This window comes from Kogia breviceps, chromosome 10 (genome assembly GCF_026419965.1).
Source record: "Kogia breviceps isolate mKogBre1 chromosome 10, mKogBre1 haplotype 1, whole genome shotgun sequence".
Lineage (NCBI taxonomy): Eukaryota > Metazoa > Chordata > Mammalia > Artiodactyla > Physeteridae > Kogia > Kogia breviceps.
This window is the reverse complement of record NC_081319.1, coordinates 68,333,137-68,356,709: the sequence shown is the minus strand read 5'-3', so window position 1 is coordinate 68,356,709 and position 23,573 is coordinate 68,333,137. Positions and strand designations below refer to the sequence as shown.

The following is a 23,573-nucleotide window of genomic DNA, read 5'->3' as shown; positions in this document are numbered from 1 at the left end:
ACACCTCTCTCCTCTCAGACCCTAGAGCTTCTCCAGCCCCTCTCCCAAAGGAGACCTGGGGAAGGGGGGCTGGGATGAAGGCCTTCAGATCCAGCTCATGAGGTATTTATGAGAGGGGCGAGAGATGGGGAGGAATGTGAGAATGGGAGGACCTGGCCCCTCCTTTCGGGAGACTTCCAGATGAGCTCAGGGCTCCTGTGACCTCAGGAGGCAAGTCCAGACCTCGGTCCCCCACTGCTGGACTGGGTGCAAGGAGTGAAGGCTATCATGGGGGATTGGCTAGAGCTGAAAGTCAGGGAGAGCTTCCTGGAGGAGGTGGTACATTAGCCAGACCCCGGGGGAGGGGCCCAGGCCTGGAAATGGCAGATCTGGGGGCAGAGCATTTCCTGTTTTCCCATACCCAGACCTGGGGGCCACAGCCTGGGCTTCCCCTGGCCCCACCCTGGCTGAGGGGGCCAGAGGGGCAGCTGAGGCCTGGAGGACCCGGAGGGAGGGAGGAGGTGGGGAGGGGATCCCAGGCGAGGGTGGTGGGAATTGTCGGGACCTGCCTGGAAGGCCCCACTATTCAACAATGGATTATCCGACACCCAGATTAATGGGCTTTCATTTTGCTAAACATCTGTCAACGTTAGTGCTGGTGAGTGAGCGTGAAATGAGCTTTGACTGGGCTGCCATCAGTGGATCACGATCAGGCCACGGCTCCTGTGCCAGCAGCCTGCTCTGCACAGGGTGGCATGTGGGGGGGGCAGTCACTGAATGGGGGGCCTGGTCGAGGGGCTGTGCCATGGCCACTGGGAGTTACTACAAGGCACAGACAGATGTTCATCTCACTCCCAGCCCTGTGCAGGGGGTGCTGCCCCCAAGGAGGGTCAGCTGTCCCCTGAGGGCCTCTCCCCAGGGGCCTCTACCAAATAGCACATAACAGTGGTGAACACTTCTGTGCCCTGACCATGTGCCAAATATTATTTTACATGTTTTTGCCATTTATTAAGTCATATCAAACTCACAACAGCCCTATGAGGAAAGGGCTAGAATTATCATGCCCATATTATACCCGAGGAAACTGAGGCCCAAGGATGTGACTTGTCCCCGATCACACAGTGACAGTGGTGAGCCCAGCTGAATCCAGGGATTCTGGTCTGAAGTCCCAGCTCTATACCACAACTCCCTTCTGCCTGAAGCCAGTGGGACACAGGGCGGTCCCCGGGTTTGTCCCCCACTGTGTCTGTTTAGGGCGTGGGCTTCAGACAGGGCCCCCCGAGAGGCCGGGGCGGAGCCCGCCCTGACACCGCCTCCGGCCCGCCCCCAGCTGTACATCCAGACGACGACGCTGACGGTCTCGGTGAGTCTGAGCGCCTCGGTGTCCCTGGGGATGCTCTACATGCCCAAGGTCTACATCATCCTCTTCCACCCGGAGCAGAACGTGCCCAAGCGCAAGCGCAGCCTCAAAGCCGTCGTCACCGCCGCCACCATGTCCAACAAGTTTACGCAGAAGGGCAGCTTCCGGCCCAATGGCGAGGCCAAGTCCGAACTCTGCGAGAACCTGGAAGCGCCAGGTGAGTGCCTGGCCCCGCTCCTCTCCCTCTGGGCCCGCCCAGGCCCCGCCCCCTTCCTGGAGAAGGTCAGCCCCCTCCAAGTCTGGTCCAATGAGGGCACTTGGGAGAGCCCTGAGACCGCAGGTGAGCCCTCCCCACTCCGAGGAGAGGCTTGAGGATCTAGCTTAGGCCCCTCTAGCCCCACTCTGTCCGGGTAATGGAGTCTCTCCAGGTCCGTCTCCACACACTCCCTGGTCCACGCTAGCCTCTCCTTTCCAGGGATCCCTGCCTACCTAGGGAGAGGCGGGGGTGGGGTGGGGTGGTGTGGTGTGTTAGGGGGGCCTCGGGGTGCGGTGTGGGGGTGTTAGGGGGGCCTCAGTTTAGGCAGAGTGACCTGAGACTTCAGGATTTCTCTACCCTGGAGTCCACATCTGGGCCTGTGCCCTTTCAGTCTCCCTGGGGAAGGGATTGTCTGGAGGGCCACTGCTCTGGGCCCCTTTGGTAACCTGGGAGCTGTGGCCCTGGTGCCAGAGCAGTTGAAACCCCTCGGCTTGGCTTTGCCCAGCTGCCCCCTGGCAGGGCCCTGAGAGATGGGGACTCAGGATACGGGCCCTGGGATGGGTAAGTGAGGGCTGGGGCGGGGAGGAGGGCCCGCAGAGCCGTGGTTCTCAGGGGGGGTGTCCAAGGAGACCTCAGCTGTAGAGGGTTATGCTTTGAGAGGGTTGGGGGAGGATGTGGGACCCTTAGCATCTGAGGGGCAGACCCAAAGCCTGGGCAGGACTTGGTCCCTCAGTGGTTGAGGGACGTGTACAGGAGGGAGCAGGGCCACCATCTTTACCTACCTCCCTGTGCCCCCTGGAGCCGGCCCACGGTGTGACGAGAAGGGTCAGAGAGGAGAGAGGGGCAGGGCATGTGAGGGACAGGTTAGGCCTTGGGGGACCAGTAACAGTGGTGACCATTTCTTGAACCCCAACTGTGGGCCACACCTGCCAGGAACCAGTTTTCATTTTCACAGCAACCTTGAAAGCAGTGATTTTTAATTATTTGCTGCTACAGGTGAGGAAAGGGAGGCTCAGAAAGGTGAGGGGCTCACCCAGGTCACACAGCAGCAGGTGGTATCCCTGCTGCCTCTGAGCAGAGACCGAGGCCTCCGGCCTGTGGGCTGGGCCTCCATGGGCCTCGCTTCTGGTTGCTCCGGGGTGGACAGGGTTGAGGGGTTGCTGTGGTCACCCTACCCCACTGCACACCTGACTCCCTCCCTGGACACCCTGTAAGTGTCCAAATGGTTAACATGGCAGCTCCTCCTGCCTCCCCGCTCTCTGAGAGTCTTGGGGGGCTTCCGTTGGTGGAGGGGAGGAGAAGAGCCCCTCTCCCCAGGACAGTTTCAGATCTTGGTGGCACCTGGGGTTAGCACTCTGCTTTCTCCCTCTAGTACTGGGGGAAAGGCCAGAAGTGGACATTGTTGGTGGCAGCAGGAGGGACATTGCTGAGCATAGGCTCCAGAGAGGAGCCCCTTTGTCACCCACCAAGAGATCAGGAGAAACAGGAGACCTCCCCTCGCAGGTGTGTTTGGACTGGGACAGCCCCTCTTACAGGCTCCCCGCGGTGGGGCTCTGGGTGAAGCATCTTCCATTCTCAACATCATTCCCACGTGTAGAAGGAATATCAGCCGTGGAAAGGAGGAAAGTAGCTTCCCACATCCAAACAGGATTTTTCACTTCCCAGAGCTCTCTCCCCTGTGAGTGATCTTCACAGCAGTCCTGTGAGGCCCGGATTGGGCTGGATCCCCAGCTGAGGCCCAGAGAGGGTGAGTGACTCTCCTGAAGTCACATAGCAAGGTGGTGACTGGCTGGCCCCACCCAATGTCTTTCCCTTGACCCTGACTTCATATGGCCTCCCTCTCTCTCTGTGCTGAGCAGTGTACCTGGCTTCCAGCACCACCACCCCCTTTGATGGACACCCCTGATGACTCTTGGCCACACCCTCCACCAGATGACATCTGGTTCTCTCCAGTCCTGCTCTTCCTCCCAGAGCACCAGCTTCCCTGTACCTACAGCCTGGGGCTCCCTTCAGATGCCAGGTGGGCCCTCTACTTGTGATGGGAAGGGGCAGTGTCTCTCTGGCCTTTCTCGTCCACGCAGATGTGCAGAAACCCCCACTGCCGCCCCTAACCAGGCCCTCCTATCCTAAGCACAGACCGCTCTCCACTCCCTGCCCCAAGCTCCTGACTTAGTTTTCCTCCCTCCCACGGAGACTCGCCCTTGCTGGGTCCCATCCTTCCAGGTCTACTCTGCTCCGGGGCTCAGGATACTGAGTGGGGCATGAGCCCTTTGGAGACCATGGGTATCTAACAGGAGATAGCACCCTGACCCCAGAGGGTGGCCCCTATGGTGCTGTGACAGGCCAGAGGGGACCACAGGGACAGGGCTGTCACAGAGAGTGCTGATGTCACCTCATTGACACTGTAGCCTCTGCCTCTGGTCAGGCTGGTCACCTGGGGACAGGGGACAAGGAGGGGTGTGCAGGCATGGCGAGGGGAGACCCAGCCTTCCCAGCCCCTGCTTCCTGCGAGGGAAGGGTGAGAGCTGCCCCTCCCCATAGCCCCCTGCACTGGGGACCAGAGGCCAGTGCCCCTTGCCCCCACCGTCTCAGCTCGGTGACAACAGGGGCCGTGGAGGCGCTGGGCAGGAGCTGGGTGATTAATTCTGGGAACAGCCAGATGGGGGGGGGGTGTGAGCCGGAGGAGCGGAGAGGTGTCACTCCCGTGGAGCAGGGACATTTTTCACTCTGTCCCTGGCAGGCCACGTATCTTTAAACAAACAACAGAATAAATAATTCAGGGACGCGATTGCAGGCAGATTAGGCAAGGAAACACGGGGCGACAAATGGGGGCTGACAGCTCATGCCTGCCGCTACCCAGCTAATTGTTATGAGGCGGTGGCGACTGAAAGCCAGCAGCCAGGGCCTGTCATCGGTGAGGGATGGGTTGGGGCCCTCTGCCCACACCCTCCCCCCTCCCCCCATGCTGAGGCTGCCCCTGGAGTGTCGCTGTCCCCATCCTGTCCTCATCACTATGGTTATTCAGCCCTGCCCCTTCGCCTACCGTTTTGCAGGGTTTAGAGAGTATTTCTATCCATGCCGTGGCTGAGAGCAGCTAAGGGTTTATGATCACCCCATCTTACATGAGGGAGTTAAGGCTTTGAGAGGTTCAGTTGTTAGAAAGGCCGCGTGGCAGGTGCTGAGATCCCCTACACCAGTGAGGGCAGGGCTGGACCTCAGGCATCCTGACTCTTGGCCAGAACTCTTCCTTCTGAGCCTCACAGCTCCTGGGGGCCCCGGGCCGAATCATTGCTCCCATTTTCCAGACGGTCAGACTGAGGCTCTGCTGAAGGACTCTGGGGCTCCTAGCTTATAGCTGAGGGCCGAATGTGCTTCTAGGTTCTGAAACCTACAGACTGGGTTTTCTAGAGGAGGCAGCTCGGGTGTTTCAGGGAGAAGAGGGGCCCAGCTGTCCCTCACCTACCGGCCACTTTCTCTCGTCCCTACCGCTCTCGGTGCCGCTACGGCCACCCTCAGGCTCCCGTTTCCCTGCAGTCAGTGGAGATTTTGCTGCTGCTGCTGCTAAGGTTTTCCTTCACCTCTGAGCCAGGAGCTGCTGACAGGTTTACAGGTTTAGAAACTCAATAATTATCAGTTCACCCAAGGGGTGATGGAGCCCTGGGGAATTGATTCTCACCAGCCTGGCCTGCGGGCTCGTAATTCACAGAGCCAGCTGCCGGCTCTTTTTCTGGTGGTGGCGGGGAGAGTGTGTGGTGGAGAGGTGGGGGTGGCCAAAGCCCCACAGGAAAAGAAGTCTAGGCAAAAAGGGCTACTCCTCTCCTGCTACTGGCAGGGAGGCCAGAGCCTCGCAGGGCAGGGGAGGAGCTGCTTGAAGTCACAGAGGGAGGCTGAGGCCCTGGTCTCCAGAGGCTGATCTGCGCTGACCTCCCACCTTCCGCCTCCTTTCCAGCACCTTCTGCCACCCCCAGGTCCCAGCCTCCTGTCACTCAGCTCTCTTCCCCTGGTGCCCCCCAGCCCAGGCCCCTCCTTAATGGTGCCCGGTCTGTGCTCCTTCTCCCCTCTTGGTCCTCCAGCATCCTGGAGGGACCTGGGCCATTTTAGAAATGAAGGTGGGCATTCTTCACAAACTGTAAGGTGCTGTGCTGTGTTCTTAATGTTGTCTTGTGTGTCGTGGGCACCATTTCCTTCCAGTAGCACCTGTCCAGGTGGCACCTAAAACGTGAAACTTCCCTGCCCGGTGATTGTTCATCTTCCGCTTGAATATTTCTGCTGACAGGGAACATTTCAGCTCACCTACCGTACAAAGCGACCCACTGCACTCTCAGCTCAGGCCAGGAGAGAGTTCTTCCTTTAGCTGAGCTGCACTGTGACCCTCATGCCTCCGCACTCGTCCCATGGTGTCCCCTCTGCTCACCCCACCCCGGCAACTTTGCTTCTTCCCACACCCGGGGGACCCCCTGAGAGGGTGACACAGCAGTCCTGCCTGTATGAGTGGGCTTCTAGTTATGCTGCTGTGACAAAGAGGCCCCAGGACAGAGAGTGGCTCAAATCAGACAGATGTTTGTTCCTCTCTGATATCGTAGTGCATGGGGGATGGGCAGGTGCAGGGACCCGGGTTCCTTCCATTTTATCATTTCATCAGCTCCGAGAGGGTTGTCCTCATCCTCATGGCCGAGGCTGGTTGACCTCAAATGTCTGTTCTGGCCCTGGAAGGGAAAAGAGAGGAAGTACAGGGGAAACAGTCTATTTTAATCAGATGACATGAAGCTGCACACAGCCCTTGACACTTGTCATTAGCAGGGATGTAGTCACACAGGACCACATGGGGCTGCAAGGGAGTCTGGGAAATGCGGTCCTTAACTTGGCAGTGAAAAATGGGGAAAGAGGGTTGGGGGTGGTCAGCATGCAGCCCACCACACTGCTCCCCTCCATGTCACCTTCTCCAGGCAGACACCCCTGGCTGCACCTGGCAGATGTACCCTCTTTTCTGAGCTGTCAGGATCCTGATGGAGTCAAGGCAGTTTTATGGCCAAGGGCACTAGGGCTTTCCCCTGTCTAGTCTTCTCTCTCAGCACCAGCAGACCAGCCTCAATTATTCTCACTGAGCTGTCCCCAGGCCACAGAGGGAGACCCTGAACCCTGGCAGGACAGGACAAAAACCAGGACCTGGCTGGGCTCCTCACGCCTCTGGCCTCAGCTCCTCAATTGTCAAATGGGGGTGCTGCTTATCTGGCCTGCTTGCGAGGCTTCCGTGAGGCGTGAACCCTGGCGGGGCGGAGGTGAGGGCATTCGTGCTGCCCAGGGGAGCTGACGTTGTCACCTGGCCATGGCGGGGAGGGGAGACACCCAGAGAGGCAACCCTGGTCCCAGTGGGGGTGAGCAGGGGCCAGAGTGTTGGGTGCAGATAAGAGAGGCTCAAGACTGAGGCGAGTCAGGACACCCAGAAATGGGAAACGTGGCTGCACAGAGGCCTGAGGGGCCCTGGAGGACTTGTGTTTCCCTTGGGCATGGGGAGAGGGCCGAATCAGTCATACGCCTCAGTTTCTATCCTCGCAAGACCCCTCTCTGGTTCCATTATTTATCTCCTCTGTCCCCATTTTCCGCTCACTTCCGCTAGGCTGCCATCTACGTATATTCTTCACACGTGCTCTTCCAGAGCACGTGTGTGTTGAACTTCTGAAGAACTCCCCCTTGATTATACTTGAAGACTGTATATCACAAATAAAAACGATTCTCTTAAAGTGTGGTGGAGTCAGGAGGTGGCAGGGACTCTGTGTGGGGTGTGACACTCACAGAGGGTTGGGGTCGGGAGGCAGTGCTCCTAGAGTGACAAAGTGAAGAGGGAAGGGCCCTCCCGGCCAGCAGCCCAGGTGTGGGTGGGATGAGTCTGGGGGAAGCGATGCAAGTGGCGGGGTGGGACCCTGCCCCGGTCTGGCGATGCTCAGTTCAGGGGTCCGGACTTGATGCGGTGGGCAGGGCCACACCCCTGCGGAAGGGGTGTTGGAAGAAGATAGCCCCTGACTCCTCCTCCCCGCCGTCTCTCTCCTTCCAGCGCTGGCCACCAAACAGACCTACGTCGCCTACACCAACCATGCAATCTAGCTAGGCCACCGGAGCTGCACAGGAGGAGGAGAACAGACCCTTGTGGATGGTGCATCGGGCCAGGCCCCCCCACCACCACTGCAGGGGGGCCCAGCTGATGTCCTACCTGCCTGTGGGCACCCACGGACGTGGCTTGGTGCTGAAGATAGCACAGCCCCCAGCGGTCACTGCTGGGTTGCCTGGGCAAGCCGGGCTGGTGACAGGAGGAGGATGAGGGGCCGGGAAAGCTTCAGGCCACCCCAAGACCCTGTGTCCTGGACCAAAGCCCCTCCCAGCCCCAAACCACAGAAGGCCCCCCGCACTGGTTTTCTCTCTCCCTCGTCTCTCTCCATCCTATTGGTGACCTTCTCAGTCTGTCTCCATCCCTGTCTTTATTTTCTCTTCTCTCTGTATCACCTGTTCTCTCTGTGTCTGTCTGCTTTTTCTGTATCTTCTTTCTTTTTGTCTCTGCCTTTTCTCTGCCATCTCCAGCTTTCTCCTGTCCTTTTTCTTGTGCCCCACCCAGTCTCTCCTCTTGTGCATTTTTGTTTCCTGTCCTCAGCCCCTTCCTCGCCTTCATTTACATCCAACCTTTGCTCTCTCTCCCTGCCATCTTTTCCTAATTCACCAAATCTTACATGTCGCAAAAGAGAAAAAAGGAAAAAAAAAAATCAAAATACAAAAAAGCCAAGACTAAAACAAATCTCGAGTGTCTTGCAAAGTGCTGCGTCCTCCTGGTGGCCTCTGTGTGTGTCCCCACGGCCCACAGCTTGCCCGCCTGCCCCCACCCGTCTGCCACGTGTCCTGCCCGCCTGCCCCTCCTGCCGATGACACAGAGTTCAGTGCCTGGGTGTTTGGTGATGGTTATTGATGACAATGTGTAGCGCATGATTGTTTTTATACCAAGAACATTTCTAATAAAAGTAAACACATGGTTTTGCACCCTGGCTCCACGTCCACTGAGGGTCCTGCGCTGGGACCTCCGGCTCAGCCTGAAGCTGGAGAGCCTGGAGTTAGAGGGAAAGGGAAATGGCTGATAGGGACATAGGGCTTGGGGGCAGTGGAGGCTGCTCCCTGGGCTGGCATCGGGTGGGGTCTTGGAGAGTCCTTGGGCAGGGAGGAGCCAGGACACTGTGGGAGGTTCCAGAAATCAGCCCCTGGTACTCCCCTAAGTAAGGGGGATGTTTTGTCCCTGTCCTCTGTCCTGCAGCCCCTAAGGAGGGTACCATTTCTGCCCTGCCTGCCTGTCCTGTCTCCAGGTCACAGGTGCTGGGATGATGTGTGACTGTCTTGGTGATGAGTGAGTGGTGCGTGGCCAGGTGGGCCAGGTGCACAGCAGAAGTGTGTGTGTGTGTGTGTGTGTGTGTGTGTGTGTGTGTGTGTGTGTCTTCCCCCAGCCCTGTGCGTGTCTGTTTTATCTGTGTGTGTGTGTGTGCTCCTGCACCTGCATATTCAAGCTTGTCTTGTGGGAGTGTCTGTTTAGGCGCACGTGGGTGTGAGTCCACGTCACAGCCGTGTCGTGAGGATGCCTGTCCTGAGCAAGTGTGAGAGTGTGTTCACGGCAGCTGGCTTCCGTGGCAGATTGGGAGATAGCGTGAGCCGCTCAGGGGCTGGGCTCTGCCAGGGGTAAATTATAGAGCCAGTAACGCAATGAGACCACAGGCAGCAGCTAGAGCCCGGGCTGCCTGTGCCGCCCCTTCCTGCCGCACCCCCAGGCCCGTACCCCCTTCCACCTCCTCAGCTACCTGACAGGGGGGGCGGGGCTTGGAGGGACCCGGTGGGGCAGGAGGGGACTAGGTGTGGACGTGTGTGGGAGGTGAGGCTGGGGCATTCAATCACGCCACGTGTTAGTGCCCCTCTGTCAGCCCATCTACTCCTGGCGGGGGCGGGCTGCACTTGGGAGTCCGTTCTCCCTGAGAGTCTGTGTGAGACTGTGTGTGTGTGCAGCGCCTACTGTATGCTCAGTAAATATGTGTGTAAGGGAAGGGGCAGGGAAGGAGGTCTCACACTGATCATCTTGCTTTCGAAGAATGGTCCCTGAGACTGCCACCCGGCATAGATTCTACCCAGAGCCCCAGGGTAATCAGGCAAAACTAGGGTGTCAGTCCAAGATCGTCCTCCAGAAGCTTCCAGGTCAGTATATGTGGGGGTGGGGTGGGGAGGAGCTGGATGTAGAAGGGGAGTGGGGCCAGCTCTCTGATAGCACCCCCAGCCTGGGCATCTTGTTCCCTCTCTGGTCCATGTCCCTCTACAGTGATCGCTGTGCTGGGGCCCAAGTCTAGACTGAGGGTCTGTCCTAGAACTCAAGGGTTTGACGCTCAGCCCAGGACTTTCCCATGTCCTCCACATCTGTCGAGCCCCCTTCTAGGTTCCAGGGAGAATCACCTTCCTTCCAAGGCGGTGCTGCCCCCTCTGCTCCCCTCCCTTCAAGGCCTCCTAGGAGGAGGCGGAGGCCGAGGGTCAGGCCAGGGTGGGCTCTCTGTGGGCTTAGGCCCATCGGGCATCCCTGAGGCTTGGCCTAGTCCAGTCTGCCTGGAGCTCTGAGAAGGGGCAGGTGGGAGGGGGGCATCCAGGCCCTGCCCTCAGGAGGCCACCAGTTGGATTGGGGAGACAGCCCTCAGGGAGCCAAACAGCCTAGAAATGCTGATGGTCCCAAAGAAACATAATTATGGGAATGAGTGGGTTAAGTGGGGAAGGCTTGGGTGGGGTGTGAATGCTGAGCCACTGGGTCTGGTACAGAGGAGAGGTGTGCAGGCTCCGTGGTCCAGAGCTGGAGAGGAGGGACCAGTCCCCAGCAGGACTTGTGAAAGTCAGGCCTACAGCAGCAGTGTGGGACGGAAGACATCCAGGCCCCTGAGGCCAGGGCTGGGATTCCACAGGTGGGCCCAGGTGGGGCCTGCCCTGACGCACATGTTGGGGAAGATCTTTCTGGGCTAGTTGGCTGCTCCTCTTTGCTCTCCATCCCATATTCTTAATTCACCAGGCTCATGGGACACCCAAGAAAGGTGGACAGATATTTGTATCTTCAGGATTTTCTATTTCAATGAGATGGGAGGTTTGCAGTGTCCCTGGCTCCCTGGACCAAGCCGGTGGCCCCCAGAAGCCTTTGCTTTGCAAGAGGGGTGATGGGGTCTCCACAGGCTCTGCGCTTACCTCTCCCCTGGGGCCTCAGCCTCCGAGTGAAAGGCGCAGGGGTGACGTCAGGGGCAGACCCCATGGCTGCTCTCCTCAGGGCAGAATGAAAGGATTAGGCTAGTGGAGATTTTACCCCCACCAGAACTTTTAGACTATGCAGATGCTGGGCCCTCCCCAGAAGGACTGGATCTGAGGCCCTGTGGGTGGGTTGGCACAAGTGTGCTTTACAAGCTACCCAGGAGATCGGGGGCAGCCCAATGGGCCAGGTGAATCAATATTCCAACAACAGAACCTTAAATCAGCATCAGCATCCCTGGGAACTTGTTAGAAAATCAAATTATGGGCTTCCTCCCCACCCCCACCCCAGGTGGGCCAAACTGGAAGCTCTGGGGGTGGGTCCTTAAGTCCATTTTATAAGCCCTGCAGGTCACTTCTGTGCAAAACCAAGTTTGAGAACCACTGCCTAAGACTGTGTGTTAAAAGGCCAATGTGTGAGATTGAAATATGTTTGTGGGAGGGCAGGGGGAGGGTGGAGTTCAGGACTAGGGTTCCTGAGGCCTGGGGAGTTCCTGGGATGCAGGACTTTCAGTGCTAAAACCAAGAGAGTCCTGGAAAAATCTAGACAAATCTGATAAGACCCCTTTCCTTATTCATTCAACAGATATCAAGTACCTACTATGAGCCAGGCCCCAGGTATGCAGTGGTGAATGAGCCAGGTATGGTACCAGACCTCGGGGTTTCTGCAGTCAGTAGAGAAGAATGCCACTCAAGAGCTTTTTTTTTTTTTAAATAAATAAATTTATTTATTTATTTATTTTCGGCTGTGTTGGGTCTTCGCTGCTGCACGCGGGCTTTTCTCTAGTTGCGGCAAGCGGGGGCTACTCTTCATTGCCGTGCGCGGGCTCCTCACTACCGTGGCTTCTCGTTGCAAAGCACGGGCTCTAGGTGCACAGGCCTCAGTAGTTGTGGCACATGGTCTCAGTAGTTGTGGCTCGAGGGATCTAGAGCGCAGGCTCAGTAGTTGTGGCACACGGGCTTAGTTGCTCTGCGGCATGTGGGATCTTCCCGGACCAGGGCTGGAACCCGTGTGCCCTGCATTGGCAGGCGGATTCTTAACCACTGCACCACCTGGGAAGCCCCACTCAAGAGCTTTTTTTTTTTTTTTTTTTTTTTTCTGTATGCGGGCCTCTCACTGTGGCCTCTCCCGTTGCGGAGCACAGGCTCCGGACGTGCAGGCTCAGCGGCCATGGCTCACGGGCCCAGCCGCTTCACGGCACGTGAGATCTTCCCGGACCGGGGCACGAACCCGTGTCCCCTGCATCGGCAGGCGGACTCGCAACCACTGCGCCACCAGGGAAGCCCCTCAAGAGCTTTTTGAGGCTCAAAACCAAGACTAGGCTGCTACCTGCCCTGAGCAGGAGCCCACTGAGCTCCCAGGCTGGCTGGGCTCACGGGACACCTCTGTGGAACTCCCAGGATCCTAGGGACTCAGCTTTGGATTCAGTATCCAAGCTTGGATGCCTTCCAGCTCAGATGGGCTGGTTCTGAGTTCCAGTGTCCTATGATCAGTTTCTCCCATCCTGTCTTCTTGGGCCCTAGAGGCAGAGGCAAGGGGGCCAGGGAGTGGCCTGTTAGCACCACGCCAGGTCCCCTGCACCACTTCAGCCTCCAGGCCCAGGGAGGGGGTCCTCGGGAGCCCGCAGGAGGAGGCTGAGCTGTTAGGAGGCTGTGGGACCCCTCCCGGGCCAGAGGTCAGACCATGGACCCTTTTTTTTGATGCTCTCTCTTTTTTTGATGCTGCTCCCTCCCCCCAGCCTGGGGTTTCCATCCAGCCCCTGAACACTGAGGGGAGACTGAGGGGCTCTCCCTGGCACGAGAGCCCCTCTCTGCCCCTGTGCCTGCCCTGCCCTGCCCCACTGCCCCACAGGCCTTGGCCCTGGCACTCTGAGCTTCCCAGGGCTTTGACTTCCCTGCAGACACCCCGGCACCAAGAGGTACACGGTGCCAAAATCTCACTTCAGTTGGCAAAAGCAGCAATTAGCATCTAATGAGGCTTCTTGCTGTATTTTTAGGTAACCTCCAAGGCCCTGCCTGTGTAATTCAGCCCACCATTGCTCGGCAGATAATTAAAGCATGTCACCGTAACTTGCCTTTTTTTTTTTTTTTTTTTAATAAAGCCCATAATTAGAGGGGGGAAAAGCCAAAAAGAGGAGGGAAAGAAAACAAAGAGAGATGGAGTTGGGGCAGGAAACAGGGCTTGGCTGCCCCAGCCAGGATCCTCTGCTCCATCGGCAGGACCAGGAGCCCCATTCTGGGAGCATGTACCCCTGGAGCCTCCCTAACCTCAGGGTCTGCCCCAGGTACTTCCTGCCCAAGACTCCCCCCTTGTTGGCTGCCCTTGCTTGCACTTCTGGAGTCTTCCTCTTCCAGGTTAGGTTTGGGGGAGACAAGCTTCCTGTTCTTCCAGTTCTTTCCTTATAAAACCAGCCCCAGTATTCCAGAAAACCAGAGGATTCCAGTGGACAGAAAGGGTGTGGAGCTGAAACCAGAGTAGCCCTGAGTTGATGATTCTTGAGCTGTGCTTGGGCATCTGAGAATTCTTGATACTACTCTCCTGCTACAGATGTTTGAAAATCTCCTTAATAAATAAATAAAATTCCTTCACCAGGAAGGGGTCTGCTAACCGAGGCTGGCACCTGGTATCTGCTCTCAGGAGCACTTGTGACTTGATGTTCTCTCTAACTCTGAGCTCTTTATGCACCAGGAACCGCATTTCATTATTGGTGCCGGTGACTGGTGGTGGGCGATCCTCTTGGAGCCCGTAGGCCATGCTGGGAATGAACAGGGCAGCTGCCCATGTCGTTTCAGGGAGGCCACTGCCCCCGAACGTCTTCCCAGCTGCCATCTATGCTACCTCAAATTCTACCGCGAAAGCCTCAGGCTTCTGGGTCGAGGCATGTTCTCCTAAAACACAGCAATGGTTGGCAACCATATAGGAGTCAGGTTTCAAGACACCAGCTGCCCTGAAGGCGTGGAACAGCGGTGGGGGTGGGGGTGGGGACAGGTAAGTTTTGAAAGACTTGATTTTGAAAGAACTTCCCAGATCACCTTAACTCAAGTAGCAAGCATTCCCTCCACCACTTTCTGGAGACCACTTCACCCCAGACATCATCTTACGTTCATGTGGTTTGTTTATTATCTTCATCCTTCCACCAGAAGGTTAGCCCCACCAGGGTAGGGATTTTTTGTCAGTTTGATCATAAATCACAAATGTCAATTTGATCACAGCTGAATCTAGAACAGTCCCTGGCACACAGCAGGCATATAATGAATATTTGTTGAATGAATGGATTGGGGGGAGGGGGTGGGACTGGAGACCCAGAGGAACCTATTTAGCTGTATCCCTACCTCCACCACCTCCACCCCCATCCCCCAGCACTCAGTTCCATCACTGAGTCCCTGCCCAAAGTCCAGTGGTTCATTTCTTCATTGTAGCTTCAAAGGTCTTCCCCAGAGGCCTGAGGGGAGCATGGTTGTACCACTCTGGTCGCTGGATAGGGAACTGGCCCCTATCTGCCCCCTCACCCCCATCCCAGGATGACAGGCAGCCTGGAGTTGGAATCAGGAGACCTGGATTCTAAGTAAGGCTCGGCGGCTAACTCAATGTGTGCCATTGGGCAAGTTGCTTTCCCTTTCTGGGCCCCAATTTCTTCATCCATTAAATGAGGTATTGAGCTCTGAGCCTTCAGAGGCTGGGTAAGCAGCCAGCATTCCAGCGGTACAGAAAGGTGAGGCAACTGCAAAGAAGAGTCTTTTGGGGTCAGTTGCTATGGCAACTGTGTACACACTAAGGCCTGCAAATCAGGCCCTTCATTTGGCTTCCCCAGCCCTGGTGGTCTGTCTGTGATTGGAGGAAGAGGCTTTATTAATGTTGTGGGCAGTGGAAGAGGATGGAGAAATGATGGGGGTTGTTGGGGAGCTGGGGACCTGTCTAGGGTGGGCCTGCCAGCCCTGCCCTCCACCACAGTGTGGGAGATGGACTCGCTCGTGAAGTAGGTATAGAACTAGATGTCTAAGCTGGGGAGGACCCCAATGACCATGCACTCTACCCCTTCACATGTATAGTAGCCGAGGAGGAAATTGAGCCCAGAGAGTCAAGAGGTTTGTCAAGATCTGAGAGGCCCCAGAATGACCCTCCCCACCACCATCCTGTTCAACCTGGGAAGTTAGGGGAGGAGTGCTTTCCAGGGAGCCCTGCAAACCATCTTCCTGGTAAACACTGTCCTTTCAGAGCTTGTACTTGGGAAAGCAGGGGGCTGAGCTTGGAGGGCAGGAGCCACCTGTTCACGCTGTCCGGGGAGGTGGACAGCTGTGCCTGGTCCTGGCTGTGCATAGGCGGGGGAGGGGACACAGAGCCACTGACGGGTCTGGGGCTAGAACCCTGGCTTTGGTCTCTGTTACCTGGGCGCCAAAGTCACTCAGCTCTCCCAACTTTAGTTTCTGCATCTGCGAAATGGAGATAAATATCTACTGAAGATGATTGCAAAAGCATCATGAAAACACAGGAGGTCAGGAGGGGACACAAGCCCACCCTGGAGCCCTGGCTGCCTTACCCTCCAGGACAATGTGCCCTCCTCTCCTCCTCTGCCCACCCACCCACCCTCCTCTGTGGTTTGGGGCTTCTTTTCGTCCAACCACTCCTCAAATGCTAGGGCTCCCTCTGGGGCTCCAGGCCAGTGTCCATTTGCTCTTTTCTTCTTCCACCTCAGTACTTTCCCAATATTCCATGTCCTCCTCCTACATGTCCCAGCCTCCCTTGCAGTTGGGTTGAGGCCATGTGACCAGTTCTGGCCAATGAGCTGTGGGCAGTGACAATGTCCATCACTTCCGGATTCCTACAGGCTTTTCCTCTCTTGCTGCGGTAACCTTGGAAGTCACGTGTTGAGATGGTGGCACATAAGATGGAGGTCACCTGGCTCCCTGAATCACGGATTGGAGGAGAGCTTCTGCCAACCCATGATGAACTTTGTATGCACAGGAAATAAATCTCTTTTTTGCTAGGATGCTGAGATTTCAGGATTGGTTTCTAAGTTATAGCTTTTCCTATCCGGCCTAATAGATCATCAGATAAATGCCAAATTTATCTCTCTTCCAGCTTCCAAACCTCCTTCTGAGCACCCCACTAGCTACAATTCTCCAGGGTTCTCTCTCTGTGAATGGTCCACGGTGGAACTCAGTCTTCTCCTAAATGTGGTCCACTTCCTTGCTTCCCATTTTGGTGATCAACAGCCATGAAAACCAGAAACCTGAACCTTCCCCTAGACCTCCCCTTCCCACCTCTTATGTGTGGCTAAGTCCCCACTATCTTCTCTGTCCTCTCCTCCATGCCCACTGCCACCTCTGGACCTCACGTTCCTACCACCTCTCGCCCCTGGGTGGTGGGCACAGTCTCCCAGCTTCTAGCCTTTATCTCGGTTCTTTAAAGATGTTGCTCCCTGTCTTCCAGTTTGTGTTGTTTCCAAGGAGAAGTGTGCCATCATCCTTATCTTTGTCCCTTTGTATATAATGTCACTTTCCTCTGGCTGCTTTTACGTTTTTCTCTTTATCACTGGTTTTAAGCAGTTTGATTATGACGTGCCTTGGTGTAGTTTTCTTCACGTTTCTTGTACTTGCATTTTGTTGAGCTTCTTGGATCTGTAGGTTAATAGTCTTTGTTATATTTGGAAAATTTTTGGTCATTATTACTACAAAACTGTTTCTGTCCTCCCTCTATCTTCTCTCCTTCGGGGAACTTCTATTACATGTATATTAGACCTTGTTCCAATAACTCAGGGATGCTCTGTTCTTTTTTTTTCTTCAGTCTTTTTTCTCTTTGTGTTTCATTTTATATAGTTTCTATTTTTTAACTTAAAAATTATTTATTTAAGTAAAGTTGATTTACAATATTATATTAGTTTCAGGCATACAACAGTGATTCGATATTTTTATACATTACAAAATGACCACCACGATATGTCTAGTTACCATCTGTTACTGTACAAAGTTATTACAATATTATTGACTATACTCCATATGCTGCACATTATATCCCTGTGGCTTAGTTATTTTATAACTGGAAGTTTGTACCTCTTAATCTTCCTCACCTATTTCACTCATCCCCCAACGCCTCTCCCCTCTGGCAACCACCAGTTTGTTCTCTGAATCTATGAGTGTGTTTCTGTTTTGTTCTGTGCATTCGTTTGTTTTGCTTTTTAGATTCCACATACAAATGAAATCATACACTATTTGTCTTTCTCTGTCTGACTTATCTGTTTTAGTTTAATATGCTCTAGGTCCATCCACGTTGTCTCAACTGGCAAGATTTCATTCCTTTTTATGACTAAGTAATATTCCATTGTATATGTATACCACATCTTCTTTATGCATTCATCTATTGATAGGCACTTAGGTTGCTTCCATGTCTTGACTTTAGTAAATAATGCTGCAGTGATATAGAGGTGCATATATACTGTTGGGTTTTTAAAAATTTATTTATTTTATTATTTTTGGATGCATTGGGTCTTCGTTGCTGTGCATGGCCTTTCTCTAGTTGCAGCGAGCGGGGGCTACTCTTCATTCTGGTGCGCGGGTTTCTCATTGCGGTGGCTTCTCCTGTTGAGGAGCACGGGCTCTACATGTGCAGGCTTCAGTAGTTGTGGCTCGCGGGCTCCAGAGCACAGGCTCAGCAGCTGTGGTGTACGGGATGAGTTGCTCGGCCACATGTGGAATCTTCCTGGACCAGGGCTTGAACTGGTGTCCCCTGCTTTGGCAGGCAGATTCTAAACCACTGCACCACCAGGGAAGCCCCTCTATTTTTGAATTAAAGTTTTTGTTTTCTTTGGGAAAATGCCCAGAAGTGGAATTACTAGATTGTATGGTAGTTCTATTTTTAATTTTTTGAGGAACCTCCATACTGTTTTCCACAACGCTGCACCGATTTACATACTCACCAATAGTGCACGAAGGTTCCCTTTTCTCTTGCTGCTTTTCTCTCTTATTCTTTAATTTTTGCCATTTTAATGACCATGTGTCTTGGTGTGGACTTCTGAAGGCTAACCTTGTTTGTGACTCTCTGTGATTCCTGGACCTGGATGTTTTCAGCTCTTATTTCTTCAAATAAATTCTCTGCCCCTTTCTCTCTTTCTTCTCCTTCTGAGACCCCTATAATTCAAATGTTAGTATGCTTGGTATTGTCCCAGAGGTCTCTTAAACTATCCTCATTAAAAAAAATTTTTTTTTGTTCAACTTGGGTGATTTCCGCCTCTCTGTCTTTCAGTTCACTGATCCATTCCTCTGTATTGTCTAATCTACTGTTGATTCCTTCTAATATATTTTTTATTTCAGTTATTGTATTCTTCACCTCTGTTTGGTTCTTCTTTATATTTTTCAACTCTTTGTTAAGTTTCTCCTTGTATTCATCCATTCTTCTCCTGAGTTCTTTAAACATCTTCATGATCATTACCTTGAACTCTTTTATTTTTGGTAGGTGAGAAGTGGATTTAGAGATACGCATTTAGACATACACATTCCATAGACAGAATGTGGTTCATCTCAAACTGTGCGAATGGCTCTTGGAGAAACACACTCCACAGACATGGCCATCTCAGAAGGTGAGAGCACCTTGAACTCTTTATTGGGTAGATTGCTTATCTCCACTTAGCTTAATTCCTTTAGGATTTTGTCTTGTTTCTTCATTTGTAACATATTCCTCTGTCTCCTCATTTTGCCTAATTCTCCATGTTTATTTAATGTATTAGGTAGGTTGGTTACATCTCCTAATCTTGGAAAAGTGGCCTTAGGCAGGAGATGTCCAATGGAGCCCAGCAGCATGCCCCCCTCTGGTCACCAGAGCTATATAGTCTAGGGTGCCCTCCATGTGGGCTGCACGGGCCCCTCTGTTGTGGCAGGGCTGGCTACTGTGGGCGCACTGGTGGCAGGGCCGATCCCTGGCCTGGTTGGCTGCCCCCTGCTGGTGGGTGGGGCCAGGTCCTAGGGCTGGGGTCAGCCCCTTGGTGTACGGGGCCGGGTCTGGTGTGGCTGGTTGCTTGGTCCAAGGGTTCCTTGGCCTGCTGGTTGGCGGGCAAGCCCCAGGCACTAACAGGTGAGATGGAGGACTCCAAAATGGTACTTGCCAGCACTAGTGTCCTTGTGGTAGAACAAGCCTCCCAAATGGCTGCCGTCAGCATCCATGTCCCCAGGGAGAGTCCCAGTTGCCTCCTGCCTCTCCAGGAGGCTCTCCAAGATCAGCAAGTGGGTCTGACAGTCCCTCTGTGCTGGGACTCGGAGCAGGTGAGATTTTGCGTGTGCCCTTTAAGAGCAGAGTCTCTATTTCTTACAGCCCTCCACCTCTCCTGTAGGTAAGCCCAGCTGACCTTCAAAGCCAGACATTCCAGAGGTTCTGGGCTTCAAAGCCAGACATTCTTGAGGTTGTCTTCCGGATGCAGAACCCCAAGACTGAGGAGCCCACTGTGGCGCTCTGCCCCCTCACTCCTTGGGGACAACCTCTGCAGTTGTAATTACACTCCTGTTTATGTGTCACCTACCTGAGTGTGGGCGTCTTGACTATACCATGTCTCTGACCCTCCTACCATCTCATTGTGGTTCTCTCTTTACACCGTTAATTGTGGAAAATCCTTTCTGCTGGTCTTCAGGTTGTTCTCATAGACAGTTGCTCTGTAAATAGTTGTAATTTTGATGCGCCTGTGGGAGGAGGTGAGGTCAGGGTCTTCCTACTCTGCCGTCTTGACCACACTCTCCATTGTATAGTTTCTATTGCTGTGTCTTCAAGTCCACTGACATTTTCCTCTGCAATATCCAATCTGCTGTTGTTTGTGTCCAGTGCATTTTTTTTTTTTTTTTGCGGTACGCGGGCCTCTCACTGTTGTGGCCTCTCCCGTTGCGGAGCACAGGCTCCGGACGCGCAGGCTCAGCAGCCATGGCTCACGGGCCCAGCTGCTCTGCGGCATGTAGGACCTTCCCGGACTGGGGCACGAACCCGTGTCCCCTGCATCGGCAGGCAGATTCTCAACCACTGCACCACCAGGGAAGCCCTGTCCAGTACATTTTTAATCTCTGCGTTGTAGCTTTCTTTTACTCTAGAAGCTTGATGGGGTCTTTTAAAAATTAATTAATTAATTAATTAATGTGACTGCTTCAGGTCTTAGTTACAGCACGCGGGATCTTCGTTGTAGCATGCAGGATCTTTCGTTGTAGTGTGCTGGCTTCTCTCTAGTTGTGGTGCGCGGGCTCACTAGTTGTGGCATGCAGGCTTAGTTGCCCCGCAGCATGTGGGATCACATGTTCCCCCACCAGGGATCAAACCTGTGTCCCCTGCATTGGAAGGTGGATTCTTAACCACTGGACCACCAGGGAAGTCCCCTTGATTGAGTCTTTTTAAAATATTTTTCATATCTCTCGTTAAATGTTCAATTTTTCCTCTACTTCCAGAACACATGGAATACAGTTATAATAACTTTTTGAATATCCTTGGCTACTAATTCTGTCATCATGTCATTTCTGGGTTGGTTTCAATTGATTGATTTCTTTTCTCATTATGGCCTGCATTTTCCTCTGTCTTTGTATACTTGGTAATCTCTTACTGGATTCCAGATACTGTAAATTTTACCTCCTAGGGGTCTGGTTATTTTTGTGTACATACAAATATTCTTGAGGTTTGTCCAGAATGTGGTTAAGTTACTTGGAAATGGTTCAGTCCTTTCAAGTCTTGCTTTAAAGTTTTGTTAGATGGGACCAGAGCAGCATTTAGTCAAAGACCCCAAGGGGAGATCACCCAGGACCCAGCACCATGCAGCCAGAAAGCCACTGGAAAGCTTTAAGCAGGATGGTGCATGACATGCACCTTTAATGACCTCTGGATGCTTGTGTGTCCAGGGCTCAGGCCACAGACTCCTTTCCTTCTCCAGCTGTACCCTCTCCCTAGGTGCTAGTCCTGTGGCTTTGACTCCCAGACATGCATCTCCAGCTCTCTGTTCTTGCACCTGAACTTGACTTGTGTGGCTCCTTCCCCATTCCCCAGTTCTGCCAGCATAGGGGAGGGAAAGTTTTCCTTGAGCCTCTTAGGACCCCTGGCTGGGTCTGAAAATTAAACGGACAAAGACAGATTCCCAGGAGAAAAGCATACACATTTATTTAATGTAAGCTTTACATGACATGGGAGCCTTCATAAGGAAAGAAGAGCCAAAGAAACAGAACCGAGTGTTTTTATGCTATATTTGATGAAGAGAAGCCAGCTGCATAGAAATATGACAGGTTAGAGGGACTTCCCTCATGGCACAGTGGTTAAGAATCCGCCTGCCAATGCAGGGGTCACCAGTTCGAGCCCTGGTCCAGGAAGATCCCACATGCCACGGAGCAACTAAGCCTGTGCGCCACAACTACTGAGCCTGTGCTCTAGAGCCCGCGAGTCAGAACTACTGAAGCCAGCGCGCCTAGAGCCTGTGCTCTGCAACAAGAGAAGCCCGTGCACCACAACAAAGAGTAGCCCCCTCTCACCGCAACTAAAGGAAGCCCACGCCCAGCAATGAAGACCCGACGTAGCCCAAATAGAAATTAATTAATTAATTTTAAAAAGTCACTTTAGCCTCAGCTTTAAAAAAAAACAAAAAGAAATATGACAGGTTAGAGAGTAAAAAGAAATATGACAGGTTAGAGAGTAAAAAGAAATATGACAGGTTAGAGAGTAAAGAGGTAAGTGCAATAAACTTAGGGGAACTTAGCAGGGCCTCTTTTTTTTTTTTTTTCTGCGGTACGCAGCCCCTCACCGTTGTGGCCCCTCCCGTTGCGGAGCACAGGCTCCAGACGCGCAGGCTCAGCGGCCATGGCTCACGGGCCCAGCCGCTCCACGGCATGTGGGATCTTCCCGAACCGGGGCACGAACCCGTGCCCCCTGCATTGGCAGGCGGACTCTCAACCACTGCGCCACCAGGGAAGCCCGAACCCACTGTCTTTTAATTAAGATTGCACACCTGGTCTCAGGACTTAATGAAGCTCAGGTTCTTTATGTCTCAGTGCAGAAGAAATTCAGCGAGAGGCAAACTCAAAGGTAAGTGGATTTATTTAGAGAGATACACATTCCATAGACAGCATGTGGTCTATCTCAAAAGGCCAAGAGCAGCTCTGGGAAAAACACACTCTACAGACAGAGTGTGGACCATCTCAGAAGGTGAGGGGCCCCCAAATATGGGGTGGTTAGTTTTTATGGGCTGGGTAATTTCATAGGCTATTGAGTGGGAGGGTTATTCCAACTATTTTGGTGAAGGGGAGGGGATTTCCAGGAATTGGAAATTGCCCACTTTTTGGCCTTGTATGGTTGGCCTTGGAACTGTCCTGGTACCTGTGGGTGTGTCATTTAGCTAATATATTACAGTGAGCGTATAATGAGGCTCAAGGTCTACTGGAAGTCGAATCTTCCAGCATCTTGGACCTAGTCAGTCCTAACCAGTTTATGTCATATCCACAACAGCTCTGCGGCTATGTCATTCTTAAAGGGTTGTGCCCTGCCCCCTTCCCTCGTCTTTCATTTAGCCCGTGTTATTTAGGCCCCGTGCATCAGCTCTTGCTTCCTCACATAGGTCCTATGCAGCAGCCAGAGGGACCTTGTGAAAATGTAAATCGGATTATTTCATGCCCCTGCTTTAAACCCTCCAGGTTTCCCACCACGGTGAAAATAAACCTCAGATCTCTAGCCAAGGCCCATGAGGCTCAGTGGGGTGGGGCCCTAGTGTTTTTCCAGCCTCCTTTCCTTCCTTTCTTCCCCTTTCTCTTCCCGAGCTTCCCTTCCCTCCACCAATTCTGGCACACTTACTTTCACTGAACTAAGTTGTCTTCACAGAGAGGCATTTTCTGATGCCCCTCAAACAGCATTCCCCCCCATTACTCCAGCCATAGATCTTATCACCCACCTGGCATCCCATAGTATATTGATTGTGTCTCTCCCAGGAGAACAAAAGTGCTGAGTGGGCAGGGACTTTATTTTCTACTAAACTTCAAATGCTTGAAACGGTGCACACGTTTCTACAATTTATTGAATGAATGAATGAATGGAGCGAATGACCTTGGAATTCCGGGGACTGCTCAGACCACAAAGACCTTGTTTTTCTCTTTCCAAGGAGAGTGTCGGGGGTTGCGGCAGTTTGAGTTTTTGGAGGTGGAGAATTAAGTCTTTGGAATGGGCTCCCTTTGCTTTGTCTTCATCCCAGGCTGGGCCCTGTAGTTACAAACAAGCAAGAGTCCGCCCCATTAGTTCTCGGAGGAAACTGTAAAGTCACCACAAATTGGAGCACAGATGCGGCAGTTTTCGAGGTTAAGTGCGCTGTTTAGTTATGGAAATCAGGAGCTCCTCTAGCCCCGCTGGCTGTGCCCTTGAGGCATTAGAGAAATGTTTTCCCTAAATGTGCACTGTGGCTGTCCCAACACGGTGTCACTTTGAAGTTGAATAACCCCGGAAGCCAGGAAATGTACGTTTGCTTATTATAATGGCCTTGCTGGGCCCAGAAGCAGGGCCTCATTCATTCATTCTACAAGTCAATACTGAGCATCTCTTGTGGGCCAGGCTCTGGATTCCAGAGTGGACAAGCCTGACACAGACTCTGAGGGATGGGATGCATATTCTTGCTGAAGGAATTACTGGGGCCTTGGGATGCGGGGGAGGTAAGGACATTCTCTCTGAGGCTGTGAGAGAGGGGGGTGAAGAGACCTGGAGGT

General features: G+C 53.4%; 1 protein-coding gene across 1 annotated transcript in view; it reads left to right on the top strand.

The window, feature by feature from the left end:
* The window catches only part of GRM4 (glutamate metabotropic receptor 4), a 115,029-nt gene extending 106,411 nt beyond the window's left edge, over positions 1-8,618 (top strand). Inside the window, 5 exon segments of the mRNA XM_067006046.1 lie at positions 1,310-1,556; positions 3,455-3,476; positions 3,478-3,507; positions 3,509-3,615; positions 7,648-8,618. Coding sequence (XP_066862147.1) covers positions 1,310-1,556; positions 3,455-3,476; positions 3,478-3,507; positions 3,509-3,615; positions 7,648-7,697 — 456 coding nt within the window. The 3' untranslated portion in view covers positions 7,698-8,618.
* The last annotated feature ends 14,955 nt before the right edge of the window (positions 8,619-23,573 follow it).